We start from the raw sequence: 17,223 nt of genomic DNA, 5'->3' as shown, positions 1-17,223 counted from the left end.
GGAGAGCTCCAGAAACATGAAACAGCCCGAGTGTAAATGTCTCTTGAACACCGGACCATCTGCACTTGGGTGACATTGTAGGGAGGAAGGTTCGGGGCTAGGCAGGATCGGGAAAGCAGACCCTGCTCCCTTCAGTATCCACCGCCTGCAGTGGACCTGGACCTATCATAGTCTGCTCTTCAGTGGGCACCCAATGCATGAACAAGGGCCCGGAGTCCGTGGTACGTATGGATGGGAGGGAGCAGCAGGTTGGTGGTAGGGCTGCCCAGAAGAATGCAAGGTCAAGAGATGCGTTAGATTTCAGTGGGCGCTGGCCTGCGGCTCTGGCTGTCTCAGGGAGGCTGAGAGCTAGTTGTGGGCTAAGAGGACAGCACAGAGGCCGAGAACACACCTAAGGCAGGCTGGGAGTGAGGAGAGACAGGGACAGAACATGCCACTTCAAGCCCGCCAACCACTTAACAGCCTCTGGCTCTGACCTACCATTCCTTACCGTGGCCAGCAATGCACCGTATGTCCCTTTCCCCCAGATCAGTTCTGAGTAAAAGAGACAGGATGGTAGCACACTCCTTAGTAGGTCCTACCGCGCACAGGATGCAAAGAGGCCGGATGGGAAATGTACCCCCTAAGTCGTTTGAACGCTTGCTTCACAGCCACTTCAGGAAGGTGTGTGCCCAGAGGGAGGACGCTGGGTAGACCGAGCTTTTGAAGTGATAGCTGGGTCCCTGTTCTGGCTTTAGTTTACACCTTCTTGACTATCTGCTAAGACATACCAAGTCTCGCTCGCCACAGCTTCCGCTGCAGAGCCCACCCCCTCAAACTGTGTGAACCAAAATAAATTCTTCTTCCCTTAAGTTACACCTGTCAGGCTCCTGTGCCACCGCAAGGAGGGAGTCACTGACACGGAAGTCTACAGGGACATGCTAACAGCACAGAGGGCCACAGAACATCAGCAGAGTCTCCGTGTCTAAGAGTAAAACTAGCAGTGCTGTGCTAGAGTGTGCGAGGCACGTTACGTGCTCCTCTCTATTCTAAGTTTCCTAACGTGCATTTATTTCCATTACAGAATACAGCCAACAGGAAGGGGGACAGCACAATGACTGCCAAGAAAGTGGGGCAGGGCTGCACTTCTTCTTCTTTCTGGTTCTCAGAGACAAAATGTGCTCTGTGTTCATTCTGCTATCAAACCTGTGACCCTCCCGCCTCAGCCTGCTGAGCTCCAGTTAGAGATGCATCACCACATTGCGGCTTTAGCCTTACCCCCACCCCCTTGCTACTTTTTAAGACAGAGTCCTACTGTGTAGTCCTGGCTGCCTCCCAAGTGTGGGGATTAAAGCCATGCACTATCACACCCAGCTTTAACCTGTCTCTTGATGGTGACCAGGCACAGGTAAATCTATCTGATAAGAGTCCTATAAGGACAGCCAGGGACAAAGAACTAGAAGAGTCCTATCCTCCTCTAATGGCCTTGGCCCACCACCACAGTTACAAGTGAGCCTCTAACTTGCATAGAAACCTGCTGAGGTTAGGGCCCAGGCCCCAGAGGATGCAGGCTACCGGCCACCCAGCCCACCCAGAAAGCAACAGAGAGCAGTGACTAAGGCTGACCTCCTCACCCTTTCTCAGCCTCAGAAAAGGCCTCAAGGCTTTCCTTCTCAGGTGTCTTAGAAGGCAGTGTCTGGTCTGGGACATCTGAATATGGGACTGGGTTTTCTGGCAAATACATGGCATTACCAAGAACGGGAAAGCTCTTGGGAAGACTAATGAGGAAGGGACTTGCTGTACAAGCATGAGGGCCTGAATCCAGATTGCCTAAAGCCATGTAACGCTGGACACAGTAGCGCACACACGTGTATCCCAGAGCTCCTGTGGCAAGATAGGAGGTGGACACAGGAGAATCCATGAAACTCACAGGCCAGCCAGCCTGAGGCACAGCAGCAAACAACAAACAAGGTTGAAGGTGCAGACCTGGCTGTGCTCTGACCTCCACGTGTGTGCCAAGCACATGCACACCAGCGCACACACACACACACACACACACACACACACACCAGAAAAGGTGCAGACCTGGCTGTGCTCTGACCTCCACGTGTGTGCCAAGCACATGCACACCAGCACACACACACACACACACACACACACACACACACACACACCAGAAAAGGAAGCTTTGAGAATCTATGGCTAAGTAGCCACAGTTTAGGAGTGGCAGCAGGGACACCGCAGCCCGCCTATAATCATACTGCTAACTTAGAAGCAAGGCTCTGTAGATTGCCACACAGGAGAGCCAAGGGATCCCAAGGGAGCTGGGCATATCCCAGGCTTAGATCAGTGCTCTCTGCCCAAAAAAGGCAGATTTCCCAAGAAGTCTGATATGATTCAGACTAAAAAGAAAACATACTTGTGACATTCAGAATCCCATGACTTTTTCTGAAAACCATTCATTCACCAAGGCAGGGCAGGCGTACTACACTGACATTGTGAACATGGCCTTCCCAACAGGGAAATGTGTCATCACTGTATGACAAGTGTCGCAGAGCATCTTCAAAAGCTGCCTTATTTAATCCTCACAATTCCTGGGGTTTGGCGCTGGGACACTCCTATCCTCCAGTGTGAACAGAGGCCTAGAGGGGTGAGTGACTTTCCCACTCGCATGCTGGGTGAAGAAGCAGAGGCCATGAAGATGGAGGCCAGGCTGGGCCTGAGCTTTTCCAGAACTCAGAGCTCAGTTCTTCCTGGACTGCCCCAGGTGATCAAAGCAGGCCCAATTTAGCAAGTTAGGCGTCTTACCTCTTTCCTCTGTGGGCCCTGGAAGGTCTTTACCACTTGGTCCTGCTTGAGCACTGAGCCCAGAGATCCTCTTCTCTGGAAGGAGCTTTCGAGAACCGTCCAGCAAACTTGTGGGCTCATTAAAGAAGTCCTGTGTTGAGCTGGAGTCTGACAGTGCCACAGCTGTGCTGTCCTGGCTTCGGTCTGAAGGAAGGAGGAGGAAAAGGCAGGAGCATGAACTCACACCACTTCTAGCATAGAGATCTACTAGGGCTAGATTCCCACAGAGCCCAGGACTGCCCTGCAGCCGAGCATCCTCTGCGTATCACTCTAACTCTGCTGAGCCCAACCGTCTGAGAGGCCCTGAGCCCCTCACAAAAGGCACCAAACTCTACGGCCAACCTTCCTGAGTTTCTCCAAACAGTAGTCTGGCAAACTCAGCAACTGGCTCCTGTGGGAAAAGCCCGATGTCCTTTGTATACTGTAGGGATAGTCCTACTATGGCTAATTTCAGCTACCAATATGCTTCTGGGAGGTATGGAGTTGAGAAGAGACAGACTGGTCACCACTGTGTAGTGCTGCCATAGAGACTTAAGAGAAGGCCCAGAGGCCAAAAAACAAAACAAAAAAACCAGCAAATATTTTCAAGCAGATGTATGTTCTAGAACAAAGAGTCTAGATTCCTTTGAGTCTTGGACACAAGGCAGTTTGTATCACTCCCTGGCTGTTCCTCTCAGGTCTCCACAGGCACTCTAGGAGAACGACCAGAGGCAGGGCTGGGAGGAAGCTCAAAGAACACAGGCCTAGGGAGGAGGTGCAGCTTAAAGGACATGAAGCTCATCTGGAGCCTCATTCCTAAGGGACAAAACCTCCAGTTTCAGGGCACAGGCAGCAAATCGTGCTGCCTCCAGGATACAGGGTAAGGAAAAGGGGAGAGTTTTTGATATAAGAAAAAGCAGGGAACCCACCACTAGGGAGGGACAGGGTCACTAAGAAAGCTGTACCCCTGAGATGCAGGGACATAGATTAAGTCTGAGGCTTAATCAACAGAGGGAAGCCTCTGCCCCAGGACAGCCAGCAATTACCCACTAGCAAAACAAGCAGAGCAGAATCTGCTGCAGGAGAGAGGAGTGAGCAGGGAGAGCCTGCAGACGCCTAAAGCAGAGAAGAGAACTAGAGAGCTGAGCAAAGTGTCATCTGGAGAAAACATGGAGCCATCATAGCAACCGCAGACCGTAACCGAGCTCAGAGCCCCAAAGGCAGCACACGTGTATCTCTTCCAGGAACAAATATTATTCACTTCAGTCAGTTTCTTTGGTCCTACATGTGATATCTGGTATTCACTATAAAATTATAAGAAATATATACATGTGTTAAGAAACTAAGGGGCTGGAGAGATGGCTCATCGTTCAGAACACTGACTGTTCTGCCAGAGGACCCCGGTTCAAAATCCCAGCAACCACGTGGTGGTTGAAAACCATCTGTAATGGGATCTGATGCCCTCTTCTGCTGTGTGTGAAGACAGCTACAGTATACTCATGTATAATAAATAAATCTAAAAAAAAGAAAAAAGAAAAAAAAGAAAAAGAAGAAACAAACAAAAACCCATACTGTAAAGAGGCAAAATAACAGAACTAGAATTGGAGGTGTTCATTGACTATTTAAAATAGTAACAATTAATTAATGCGATGTACAGCTATAATTAGGATGTTACAGCTATAGTGGAAAACTTGCATACTACCCACGAACAGATGGCAAATTTAAGAGTGAGCTGGAAATTATACAGAAGAGTCAAATGCAGTTTCTAGAAATAAAAAAACAATAACCAGAAATGAGATAATGCTTTTGGCCAGGCTTCCCAGCAGACTTGACACAACTAGGTTGAAGGATCAAAACTTAAACTAGAGGGCTGAGAAGATGGCTCAGGGGTTAAGAAAGAGCACTGGTTGTTCTTATATAGGACCTGAGTTTGGTTCCTGTCACCCACACAGTGGCTCAAAACCACTAGATCCAGGAGATCTAGCACCCTTTCTGGTCTCTGGGCATCAGCCACTCACATACTGTACATATTTATACATGCAAGCAAAATACACATACGGAAAAAAAATAAACTTAATTCCTGGCATCACAAACAAAACTTAAAACTGATGGAATATAAACAATCCAAATTAGAGGGGTGGGGTGGCAAAGCAGAAGAGAGCACATACATAAGCGCTCTAACCCCTCACCCAGAGTCACAGAAATGAAAGAGTAGCATTTGTCCAGCATATGCAAAGCCCTGGGTTTGCCCCCAGCACTACAAAATTTAAAACACAGACTTTTCCAAAAATAATGAAGCACACTGAGTCACCGAGAACCTCAGAGAGCACAGAGGAAGGATTGTTTACACACGACAGAGGGATCACACATGAACAGACTGTAGCCGGGGATTCAGAAAAAGGAAGACCCACGGGGCTGGAGGGACGAGCAGAGGTTAAGGGCACTTGCTGCTCTAGCAGAGCCTCTGGACCCGATCACCAACACTTGCATGGTGTCTCACAACAATCTACAACTCTAGGGCCACGGGCCCAACACCGAAGGCCAGGCAGAACACTCACACACATTAAATAAACAAATCTTTTAAAAGGTTAAGAAAGTAAAGCAACAACAGACTTCTGACCAGAAAGCATGTACGCATGTACCAGATAATATCTTTGTGTCAGGGCAGGGGGAAAAATCCAGACTTTTGAATCAGTAACGATAATTTCCTACAAGGTAGGAAGTAAACAAAGACCTTTCTGAGATACAGAGAATCCGAGTAAATTTATTATCAATATATGAGTCAGGAGATGTTAAAATAGAACAAATACGAACCCAGAGAGAAAGCTGGACCCGTATAATAGAAATGTCTCTAGAAATGTCGAACGTGATGATGAACAAACAAGGCCGTCTACAGGCGTGCTGTTGCTAGCACTCATGCTAGTGTAAGGCCAGCACCGATGACTTAGAGACTTGATGTCAAAAACCTGAAGGGACAGCAGAGCACGTAGCCTTGTAAAACACGCAAAGGTAAAATGAACAGACACCAAGGACACCGGGAGGCCCCCAGTGCCGTGAAGAAGTGCAGTGTCTTCATAAGGTTGGTGATGATTAATGATGTCATTGCTAGCCCGGACGCGATCAGTGAGCAAGTGAGAATGTAGTGTGGGCATCTGAGGGTGAAACAGGGATCTAGAGAGCCAAGTTCAAACTCTCCCTGCGTCACTGACCAGGGCAGACACAGCCTACTGTGGCCCTCCCAGTCTTCCTTCAGAACCTTAGGAATCAAACACTGGTGACCAGATCAGCAGGTAATCAGGGGCTTGTATGAGCTGCTTAGTGGGCAAATGAAAAACAAGGTGGAATTATTTCCACAAAGTGGAAAGCCCAGAGTCTGGCAGGCAGGCAGACCGTCAGTGCTGGAGTCCTGCTCCTCCGCTCCCAAGCCTGGAAAGTCTAAAGACTGCGCCACATTTATTTGCACTTTGGTTCCCCTGTGTGTAAAACTAAGGAACAGTGTTTCCTTCCCCAAACTGTCATTATGACTGCATAGGCCATTAAACACACGGTGTCGGTGCAGTACCTGGTGCACATAAAAATGTCAACCCAATTATCCATACAGAACCCATACAGAAGACTAGGTGTGATTTACCAATCATGCCTCACATTAGCCATCAGAAATTTGATTCTGAATGGAGTTTGCTGAGTTACACCGCAGTGGGTACAGATGTCCATTCTTAACCAGTGCACGAACACCCACCCCGAGCCGAGAGGCATGCATAGGACATTGAGAATCAGCTCTGACTTCCAGCAGCTGTTCTGCTGCTCTGACGAGACAGAGGTGTCAACATGCAGCACAGGGCAGACGGCTGTCAAGCCCACAGCCCAGTAAGTCCTAAGCGTGGCTAGCCAGATGTAATAAGATCAGAGGATTTGGGTCACAGATCAGATCCAAGCTGGAACTGTCTTACTTGACAAAGGGCTCTTCCCTTACTCTCAGGGTCAGGCTGTAAGACTTCCCAAGTCCTGAATGAGGGGTGAAGGCCAGGCCTATACTCAGAAGAAACTCCAAACCTGAGTCTCCACCATAACGGAATCACTGCTCCCTCTGCAAGCCCATTGCTGTCTCTGTAGAAAGAGAATACTGACAGATGGTGACCACGGCACTTCTAGTAATTATAAAGAAAGGAGTTCCACGCATATACAGGAAGCCAGAGGACAGCTCTGTGCTCGGCTATCTCTTTCCGTCTTGACAGGGCTCCAGACGGCACTCCGGTAAAGGGCTTTATCCTGTTAGCCCTTGTTGAAGAACTTTGAACTTACAGGTCTCAGGCCCACATTCCAATCTCACGGCTGCCACTGCCATGCTAGACAAACATGGCTGATAGGTCTACTGCTTTAGGCTCCCATTTCACGTTTTTAACACGTTTTAGTGTCCTTATTCCTGAGCCTGGGATCTCCACAGGCTCTATCACATATCACAAGCTAATGACTGCACATAGCTAATGGCCTATCCCATCCTACAGCATTCACTCCGGCCCAGACAGGAACGTGATTAGCTTGGGCAACACCAGGGAGGCCTGAAAGCCCCTAGAAGATGCAGGCCATGCCCTTGCTGTTACCATCCCCACGAGATCCAGGCCAGGGCCAGCTCATCTCAGGCAACAGGAAACATGCTGAGGTGACTGCAACCCGGGGAGCATTTCCAACACTGAGCTTCAGGAAGCCAGCCTTACCAGGATGACCTCACCCACTGGCAGGCTGCCCCACTCGCTCACTGGCTCTCAAGCTGCTAGGCTCTGGGCCTAAAAGAATTACCAGTTTGGTGGAATCCCAGCTGTGATCATTATAAAAACAGAGGATTGACTTGAACAAATGGGTATTTACTCCTAATGAGTTAATACCCTCGCAATGCTTCAACATGAGGGGACCTTGGTTCCACCAGCAACACAGGGAAGATAGCCAGACTATAACGGGAATGCTGTGGGCAAGAAGAGATGATAGAATGGAGGGTTGTGCTCCACTGAAAAGCAACACCCAGCAGAGAGAACATTCTCTTCAGCCTCTTACAATAACAAGACAGCCAACAGCAGCCATAGGGGAGGGACCGAGGCTGGACAGGCCTGTGGATGCACTCGAGGGCTCCTCCCCAACCTCTCACTTGCATGAGAAGCTCTATGAAGCTGGCAGAGCAGAGGCTGCCACTGGTCCTGAGGATGCTGTGGTAGCTCCAGTTCTCTCCTCAGGGAGGACCACAGTCCTGTGGCGACACCTAAAGGTCACAGTGCTAGGAGGAGGTTAGAGGTTGTACACAACAAAGACTGGGAGGCTGGGGCAGCTGGGGGCAGCAGGGCGCTCTGGCAAGGCTGCTGCCTACTCTGTGATTGGAGGGTCTCACAGGCATTAGAAACAGAAGACGACAAGGGCCGGGTTGTAGGTCAGTCAGCAGGACTTTGCTGGCATGCATAAAGCCCTAGGCTCAATTCTCAGCAGCACATAAGCCAGGTGTACACCTCTAACTCCCACACCCACTAGGAGAGGCAGGAGGATCATGAGCTTGAGTCGTGCTTGGCTAGAGAGAGGGTAAGCATCTTCTCCCGTCCTGCTTCTTTCAAGACTAACAGAATGGAAGAGTGTTGCTGTTTTTAATTATGTGTAGCTGTGCCTGTGCACCTGGGTATAGGTGCCCTCAGAGGCCAGAGGGGTTGAATCCTGAGGCTGGAGTTACAGGAGCTTGTGAGTCACGGGACATGGGTGCTGAGCACTGAACTAAGTCCTCTGGAAGAAAGGCATCTTCTCCAGCCCAAGACTAGACACTTTAAGCTACATGTCTTTCTTTTCTTTTTTTTTTTTTTTTTTTTTTTTTTTTTTCGGAGCTGGGGACCGAACCCAGGGCCTTGCGCTTCCTAGGTAAGCGCTCTACCACTGAGCTAAATCCCCAGCCCCCATGTCTTTCTTTTCATTGTGTATATATGAACTCATGCATGCATGCATGCACACACACACACACACACACACACACACACACACACACACACACCACAGTGTGTACATGGAAGTCCGAGAGATAACTAGTTCTGTCACGAAGGTCCCTCGGGTGTGGTGTATGTGTCTTTTCCTGATGAGCCATCCGTCTTGCTGCCCCTCCCTCCTCTCTTTCTCTTCCTTGAGGAAAGAGAACGTTACTTCACAGCCCTGAAACTTGGGGTCTTCCTACTTCAGGCTCTTGATTTCTGGGACCACACCTAGCAGAGGTGAATTTCTTCAAATAAGATATGTTAATAGGATGCAGCAAAGTTCAGGATTCCATTTTTCTCTGTCCCTTCAGGTCTGGTGAGTATGAAACAATGGTGAGTGATTTAAGATAACCCTGATTATAAACTTCGAGAAGACACATATGGTTCCAAATCAAGAACCCAACTGGTGGTTGGGGATTTGGCTCAGTGGTAGAGCGCTTGCATAGCAACCGCAAGGCCCTGGGTTCGGTCCCCAGCTCCGAAAAAAAAGAAAAAAAAAAAAAAAGAAAAAGAAAGAACCCAACTGGTCAGAAGGAAGCCAAGTTTCACTTCTTTCTCAGTAAAGGGGTAAAGATGAATGAAAAGCTCTTAGTAGGTGTCTGGAAGCCTAGCACAGTGGTACACACCCATAACCCCAGCCAGCACTCAGGAGGCTGAGGCAGGGGCCAGCCTAAACCACCTGTCAGGATCGGATTTTAACATAAAAAAGTAGGCTGCTGTAGCGTGCACACACGCAGAGCCCTCCCATCTCCTCTCCCAGGGAGCCACATCTGCCAGGTACAGCTGGCTGAGGACCTTGGGGAGGCAAACAGACAAAGGTAAGAGGGAAAGTCTGCCAGGAGCATTACAGCATGTGTTAAGAGTATCCCAGCTAATAAGGAGATGGCTCAGGGGCCATCAGGTGAAATCAGACAAACAACGGAGCCTGGCTACTCTCCCACAGCATAAGGCCAGCCTGAGGCTCTTAGAGTAACGAGCAAAAATGAGTGAAGCCTGGGGCAGCCTCTCCTCCTCCTCCTCCTCCTCCTCCCCCCCTCCTCTTCTTCCTCTTCCTCCTCTTCTTCCTCCTCTTCCTCCCCCTCCTCCCCCTCCCCCTCCTCCTCTTCTTCCTCCTCCTCTTCCTCCCCCTCCCCCTCCCCCTCTTCCTCCTCCCCCTCCTCCTCTTCCTCCTTCTCCTCTCCCTCCTCCTCCTCCTCCTCCTCTTCCTCCTCAGGAAGCCTTGCCCTTGAGGCTCACCAGTGGGGCTGAAGGAAAAAGGATGACCACACTGTTTCCTCCTGATTCCCAGAAGGCCCTCTGCAGAGAAGTCTTCTTAGCTCGCCAGGCATATAGCCAAGCAAGGGCCAGTGTACTGAGGAAGGCCAGAATTTGAGGAGACTTCTGGGAGAGCAGGGCCATCAGATTCCTTTAGGGCGGTGCTCCCATGCATCACTCTGTAACTTGGGGAGGACTCACCTTCCCTGGACAGAACTACACCTGCTTCATGGAGAGCTGAACTCAGCTTTATCCCCACTCACACAGCATCCAGCCTGGCACACTGATAAAAGTAGGGAGTGTGTGGCAGACACATGGGGCTAGGGCATTGGCGAGAGCACAGAGCTAAGAACTGAGCTTCAGTCCTACCTCTTCCACACAGCTGCCACGGGGTACTGCAGACCTTACCTGGGATCCTGTAGCTGAGGGTCCAAAGAGGCCGACACTGACACTCCAGAGGGCCTCGGCAGGACGAGGGTGGGTGTTTGGCTAATGTTACTAAAGCAAAGACTACTCTCCTGGTTGCTTGCAGAGAGCCACAAAGAGAGAGGCAAAGGCAGGTAGTGTTCAGCCATCTGCTCTATCTCTGAGGGGGTCCTGGGACAGAAACTGCAGGTTGCCCTAGACAGAGCAAGAAATCTACAGAAATCCTTTATGATCAACTTAGCAAGAGACTGACACGTGAATGGGACCCCTAAGGACAGGACACACATCCCACATTAGCCCTGAGTCTCAGAAGCTAGGAGTGTGTGTATTTTCCTGGCGGTCAGCAGGAAAGAGGATCAGCACAACAAGCAGGCAGCAGCCTGGGCCTGACTTTTCATTTCAATGTTCTTTTAAAATCTTGCGTACATGGCAACTTTTCATAGTAACGAGTACTTGGGGCAAGACTACAAAGATCTGGTTCTCCAGCCTGCCTGCTCTGAGCACCAAGTGGGGACAAAGAGCAGCTGCCAGTCACCTGTGGCTGGCACCTCTACCTCTCTACCTCCAGGGTAGGAGTCAAAGGACTAAGAGCCCACTACAGAGTGGGAAGGGGCTGGCTTGGTGACAGAATGGCAGCCTGTCCCAACCGCTCTGAAAGGAGGTTCTCTTTTGAGTCTTTCTTCACCCAGGATTAATTGTGCTCAACACGACAGGATGCCCGGTCTGACAGAGCTTCCTCCTGAGATGCGGGCTTCCAGGATCTCCCTCAATGTGTCTGTGACACTTGCTCCAGCAGATAACTTACAACAGCTCCTGTTTACTCGCTCAGGTTAGCCAATGAAGATGCAGAAAAAGACTGGCCATCACCTCACTGATTGCAGGGGCTCTCACTAGTCACCCTAAAGAGATCAGAATGTCTGCCAACCAGAAAACTAGTTTCTAAAACCACCAACTCAAGTAGAACAAATGTTCTGAGAAGTTTCCAAGAAGGCAAAAATCCTCTCCAGCTGGTCTTTGTCAGCTAGCTACCAGGAAATGATGGGTCCACCAGGAATGGGACTCATGGGTCCACCAGGAATGGGGCTGGCCACGGGAAACACAGGTGCCAGTGGCAGGCTGAAGAGACTGCAGAGGCACCGATGGTAGACACCAGAAGCACAGACACCTTGAGACAGAAGAAAGCAGCAGGGGGGAGCAGGGCATCACACTATGGGGACACAGGCTGCGTTCCCACCCTGTCAGCCAGCTTTCCTGAGTCAGTGAAGCAATGCCAGACACTTCAAGCTCCACCTTGCTCAGAGGGTGGTGGTGCTGTGAGTCTGAGGGTCACTGGGAGTCAGTCCCTTTCACCCTGTAGCTCAGGTCAGGAGATATACTGGCCAGAGAGAATTCAACCTGCTCTGAACTCAATCGCCAAGAACAGATGACACCAGGACGGCTGGCAGCCAACAGCTATCCAATGCATTTTCCGGGAAGGCTCCTCCAATAAAGGCCAAGGAGAATCTGTGTCTGGAGCCAAGCAGAGTATCTGTGGCCCTGTCACTCTGCTGCTCTCCTGAGCTCTCCTCCCACAGCAGCCCTTTGGGCCCACTCCAACACACTGCAGAGCTCTCCAACTCTTTGCCCCCCCCCCCCAAAATCCCTTCGGCATTCTGTAGGCTGATAGCAGTCATCCCACCCACAAACCCAAAGAACCACCCAGCATCTCAAGACACCACCCGGGGGCATGCAGGTCCAACCACAGCAGGGTCAGGACACTCTCAGCTGGACTTTCCCATGGTGCCCTCCTCCATGCCTAGCACACAGCAGGAGCTGTTTAACTGCCGCCATCAGCACTGGCCTGAGAGAGGGTCTCGGAGAGGTTAAGAGTAAGAGTGGAGCAGGAAGATGTCAGCTGACTACCCGGAACAGCAAGGGCTCCCCTGGCAGTCCCTCCCACTTTGGGCAGGTCTATCTACAGGAATACGGAGATCCCACGAAAACCGACCTGCCCGTCTCCCTGGGAGAGCAGGGTGAAGACCAGGCTCAGGAAGGACCAACTGAAGAGTCACTTGCAACCCCTGGCCCTCAGTAGTCAGGGCAGTGTGAAGTACATAGAGCCACTCAGAGTTTTGGCTATCATGACAATCTGCAGTTTTCACACTTGTCCTCACAAGGGGAATTTGGTGTCTTTAGAGTCTGTTGCCTTTCTGTTGCTGTTCTAAGAACAAATGAACAAAGCAAAGGGGGTACAGGCCTGAACTGCCTGCCAGGCAGGGAGGCAGGAGGACAGGGGAGAGGCTACCACTGCCTCTGCGTCAGGCCAGAACTGGGAAACGGGCAGTTGGCAGAAGCCAAGCACAGCACATCAAACACACATTTTTGAAATCACAGGACCAGCAGACATGAAGGTGCTCCTGGTCACAGGGGAAGCAGGGAGCCGGACTGAGGGCTGAGCATGCGTCTGCACTGTTCCCTGAAGCGAGCCGTGACAGGTGCAAGCAGAGAGACAAAGCCTGGAGAACAGAGTGTGGTCAGGGTTAGGGGCAGCACGGGCAATATTGGTGGAGGCCGTGTAGGGTGGGCAGGTGAGCATGGAGACGAGCAGCACACAACAGTGACAGGATGGTGGGTGAGGATGGATGGCCGTGGAGAGGGCATGCTACCCTAGCTTCCCTTCAATGTACCCCTCGACAGCCAGGGCCTGAGTTCCCTGGTAGCTCTGTCCATGCTGGTAATGGGGCAGAGTGGGCATCCCTTGCAGCCACCAATACCAGCGCCCAAGGCTCCAGCTGTTTTTGTCCTGTCTGCCAACACGGACCACAGAACTTGGCTAAACGTGGCCTTTTACCCCTAACCAGGCCAAGCCTCTAGGACATGCACTCTCACACCTCCAGTGCTGACCCTTGGTTCACCCACTCCTCAGCTATGCAACTGACTTGGGGCTCCCTCCTCTAAACTGACAGGGCTGGTGTGTGCACCTGGCACAGCACCGCCAGCAGACCTGGATAGATCTGTCAGAGTCCCAGACAGCCCGCAGGGCAAGCCCTCCGGCTTCTGAGGCCCTTCCTGACTTTGACACTCTCAAGTGACATGGAGCGAGACAGGTGGACAAACAGTGGGGCTCTCCATCCAATAAATAATGCTATAGACACATCCTGAAAGTCAATTAACCAGATCAAATGAGGGCAAAAGCCACTTAGGAAGGGCCCTATACCACGCACCTGTCATTGAGGAGCCTCCAACCAGGACAACACAGAACTATCATCTGTCCTGGGAGAGACTTTGATCTCTCTCTCTCTCTCTCTCTCTCTCTCTCTCTCTCTCTCTCTCTCTCTCTCTCTCTCTCTCTGCTCCACCCCAACAAGCAGGAAGCCTGACTGCTCTCGGCTTCGTTTTCTTTAGGGAATAAGCCCACTGCCAAGCCTGACGGCTGTGAAGATGGAGACATACTGCCGTCCTGCAGGCACCTGCTGGACCCGGCCTGGCACAGCATACAGTGCTGTGTGGAGAAGCCTGATGGCTCACACATGTACACATATGCACACACCTGTACCAACTAGCACGGAGGGCAGAACAAGAGCATCTGCCATTTGATGTGCACACACAACAATGACTAGGAGCCCCTGAAGGTGACAGAATACATGACATGTACTTCTCATGCCATTTTGCCCAGAGACAGGGAGTGTCAATACGAAGTATATGGGCCAATTCCAGGAGATACACTGGAAGGAGCTGATTGAGTTGGGACAACAGCGCCTCTGCTGGATACTGCACCTCAACTCCCCCTCCCTTCCCATCTGTTTGGTCAGTCTAAGGTGGCCTTGTGACTTGGGTAAGAAGAGCTGGATATGATGACTGGCTCCTGCGGCCTCAAAGCTTTCACCAAGTGTGATAGGTAGCCTGCAGGAAGTGTTCACCCTCAGTGCATGCAGCATGTTGCAAGACGGGACAGGTCAGGCAGTGGAGCTGGGTCTCACCTTAGGAGGAACGATTGTCAAATGGCTATCAAATGGCAAGCTGCCTATAGCCACATGGCGATGCACATCGTTTGTGGCCATATTCTGGCCAGAAAGTTGGGGTAAAACCCAAGAATAATGACATCCCCCAGGACCTGGCCGTCCACTCTATGGGGTTCTAGTTCACGGATGACCTGCAGAACTGCATCTAGAAGTGGCCAGGCAGTGCAAAATCAATCAAGGCCCTTGTCTGAGGGCTAAGCATGTAATGGGTGCAGTTGGTTTGGAATTCCGTCTCTCCACCACAGGGCCTGTACTGCCCCTGCCCTTCCATCTGACCTCCACTCCCTAGTCCAAGTGTTATCAGGCTAGAAGCACCCTAGCTGCACTGGGAGGGTGCCTCTGACTTAAGAGGAGGTATTAATCCCCCGTCTTGGGTCGGCTCGTGAAGCAGGAGTAGCAAGAAGTAGCGTGGCTTCAGACTCCTGGCAAATGCCTTACCTTGCAACCTGCTTGTTTCTGCCTAAAGTGTGGCCCTTTCCTAGGAACCAGAAACGGATGAAAAGGTTACCACATCTGAAGAGTACAACTAATGTTAGGGCTCTTTTCATTTTCTGTTACAGATATGTCTTTAGGGCCGCAGAGGGTGAAGAGGCTAGGGGATTTTAAAGTGCTATGCTTTCCATGTATTGGGGCTGGACAACAGTGAGGTGTGGAAGCCCAGGGGCTCCACAGATAACAGGAGTCATTTTGGAACTGCTGAAAGCATATCTGAACTTTCTCGCTCTGCGAACTTCAGAACAACCATTAGGTTAGCACCGTACACTTGCCATGCCCAGCACCCAGTTCCTGAACCAGCAGCAGTTCCCTAATCGCTCTAGGGTCACATGTGCTGCGTGGCTTAGCAAGTCCATCAGTGCCGAGTGATGCCATGGGCTCCTCTGAGGCACTCCTGCCTCCCTCCGTCCTGCTTCTAAAAGCATAATCAATCCTGTGGGCGGACAGCCAAGCCCATGGTACCTGCAGTCTAAGCTGGCTGGGCTGCTGGTTCAGGTCCTCCCCAGTCCAAGAGCATGGCAGACAGATGCAACATGGTGTGGGGCTGAATCAGCACCAAGGGAATCTAGCAGAAACTGGCAGAGCAAGGGTCTACTTCTACTGTGCTTTCCTAGTTCTTCAAAAGCCAGTGGCTGGCACAGGGTGGTTCTTGCGAATATGAGTTAATTAAGATGGGGAAGAGACTCTTACATAGAGGGATCTGCTGAGCTGCAGATGGAGGAGCAGGGGTCAGCTCCTCTCTGGAGAGCCATAAACACATCACAGACACAGCCCACTGGGAGGTGGTGAGGCACAGGACATGCACAGATCCTCAGTCTCTTTTCCAACATGTATGCTGTAGGCCCAAACCAAACCTAGATGGATGGATGCTCAAGTGTTCTGTTCTCTCAGGAGATCACCAGCCCCAGAGGAGCAGAGGAAGCCCTAGCCACTGTGTCATCCTTTGCGAAGCTTTTCTGAAATGGATCTCAACACAGCAAGCTTAGGACAGACACCCATGCTCGCCAGGAAACTGTACAGCAGGCAGACCTCCATGGAGCCAAGGCGGCACAAGCCCTGCCCCTCAGCTCTCTACCAGACCTCAGAGTGAGAGCTACCATGGCACCTAGAGAATGCATCCTTCCCTAAGAACCACCTGACATGGGAACAGCCCTGGTGCCAATCCTAGAGCACCCAGGAGTGTCCCATCACCATCCTTGAAGGCGGAGCAGCAGCTCAGATGAGATGAGTGACGTGGAGTGACGGTGCCTTTTGCCTTCCAGCATGACCACCACCTCTCTAGGGTTCCTGCTCAACAGCCCTGGATCCATCAGGCTGCTTATCCTGAGTGCCCTGTCCCCGAGCCCTCAGCTTGTTACTGCACAGGTGGGAACATGGAGAGATCACGCTACAGGCCAGCATGCAAGCCTCCTGATGTAATAATGTTAGTAAGGAATGTGACTGAAGAGTCGCCACCTGCCTCCTCCCACATGAAACAGCCTCTGGAGGCCCAAGAGCAACAGAGCCATGACAGTGCGCTGCCGACAGACAGCCCACATGGAGCGGACAGTGACAAGAATCACTCCAGGCAGCCTGTGGGCACACCCATTTTGCAGGTAGGAAAATGCAAGCTCAAAAGGAAGCTGCCTCCACCAGACCTGCCCTTTCCCTGCCTCCCAAGTGGGCGAGTAGGCAGATGGCGACCTGAGCATGTCTTGGAAGCACAAGCACTGTGAATCCATGAGGTAAATGAACAGCCGCAACATTGCCCGTGTCACCCCAGACCCAGCACCCCCCTCGCAAAACAGAGCGACGAATGAAGTCGCTCAAGCACCCCCCACGCTGGTGCCGCCCTTGGCACAGTAGGGAGAACAGGGACTATACCGTCCGGCGTCGCCTGCTGACGGGGTTTTTTACATTTGACGTAATCGTGGTCAATCGGAGTGGCTGTGTAAGGTGGGGATGTCAGACCTGGGCCAGAGGAGGAGGGAAGGGAGGCTCCGGGGCCCGGCAGTGTCCCAGCTGAAGAGTGGGAGTCCTCATCCACCAGGCAGGCCTTCTCCCTGTGGGGACAGAGCTACACATCAATGTTCACACTATGAGGAAGCAAATGTTCCTATGGGTCAGCACCCTTCCCAGGGCTGCTGTCCACACACCTTGAGTGGTCCCTGACTCATGTGGCTAATGCACTAGGGAGGAAGGGCTTCCCCCATATCACCCTCATAGCCTCCAGCCTCTAAATGGATGCTGCCCAACCTTTCTGGCCA

General features: G+C 51.4%; 1 protein-coding gene across 4 annotated transcripts in view; it reads right to left on the bottom strand.

Annotated features, from left to right (window-relative positions):
• The window catches only part of Cabin1 (calcineurin binding protein 1), a 122,052-nt gene that overhangs the window by 50,218 nt on the left and 54,611 nt on the right, over positions 1-17,223 (bottom strand). The window contains exons 26-27 of one of the 4 annotated variants that reach the window (XM_063279580.1): positions 16,928-17,033; positions 2,788-2,970 (exon numbers count right to left, since the gene is read on the bottom strand). In XM_063279580.1, the coding sequence (XP_063135650.1) occupies positions 2,788-2,970; positions 16,928-17,033 (289 nt within the window). Of the gene's footprint in view, positions 1-2,787; positions 2,971-16,840; positions 17,034-17,223 lie in introns of those variants that run through there. The other 3 variants (XM_039099130.2, NM_053575.2, XR_005497345.2) reach the window with 3 other exon arrangements.

The sequence above is a fragment of the Rattus norvegicus genome, chromosome 20 (assembly GCF_036323735.1).
Source record: "Rattus norvegicus strain BN/NHsdMcwi chromosome 20, GRCr8, whole genome shotgun sequence".
In the NCBI taxonomy this organism is placed as follows: domain Eukaryota; kingdom Metazoa; phylum Chordata; class Mammalia; order Rodentia; family Muridae; genus Rattus; species Rattus norvegicus.
Note: the sequence above shows the minus strand (reverse complement) of the source record. Positions and strands in the feature narration are given on the sequence as shown.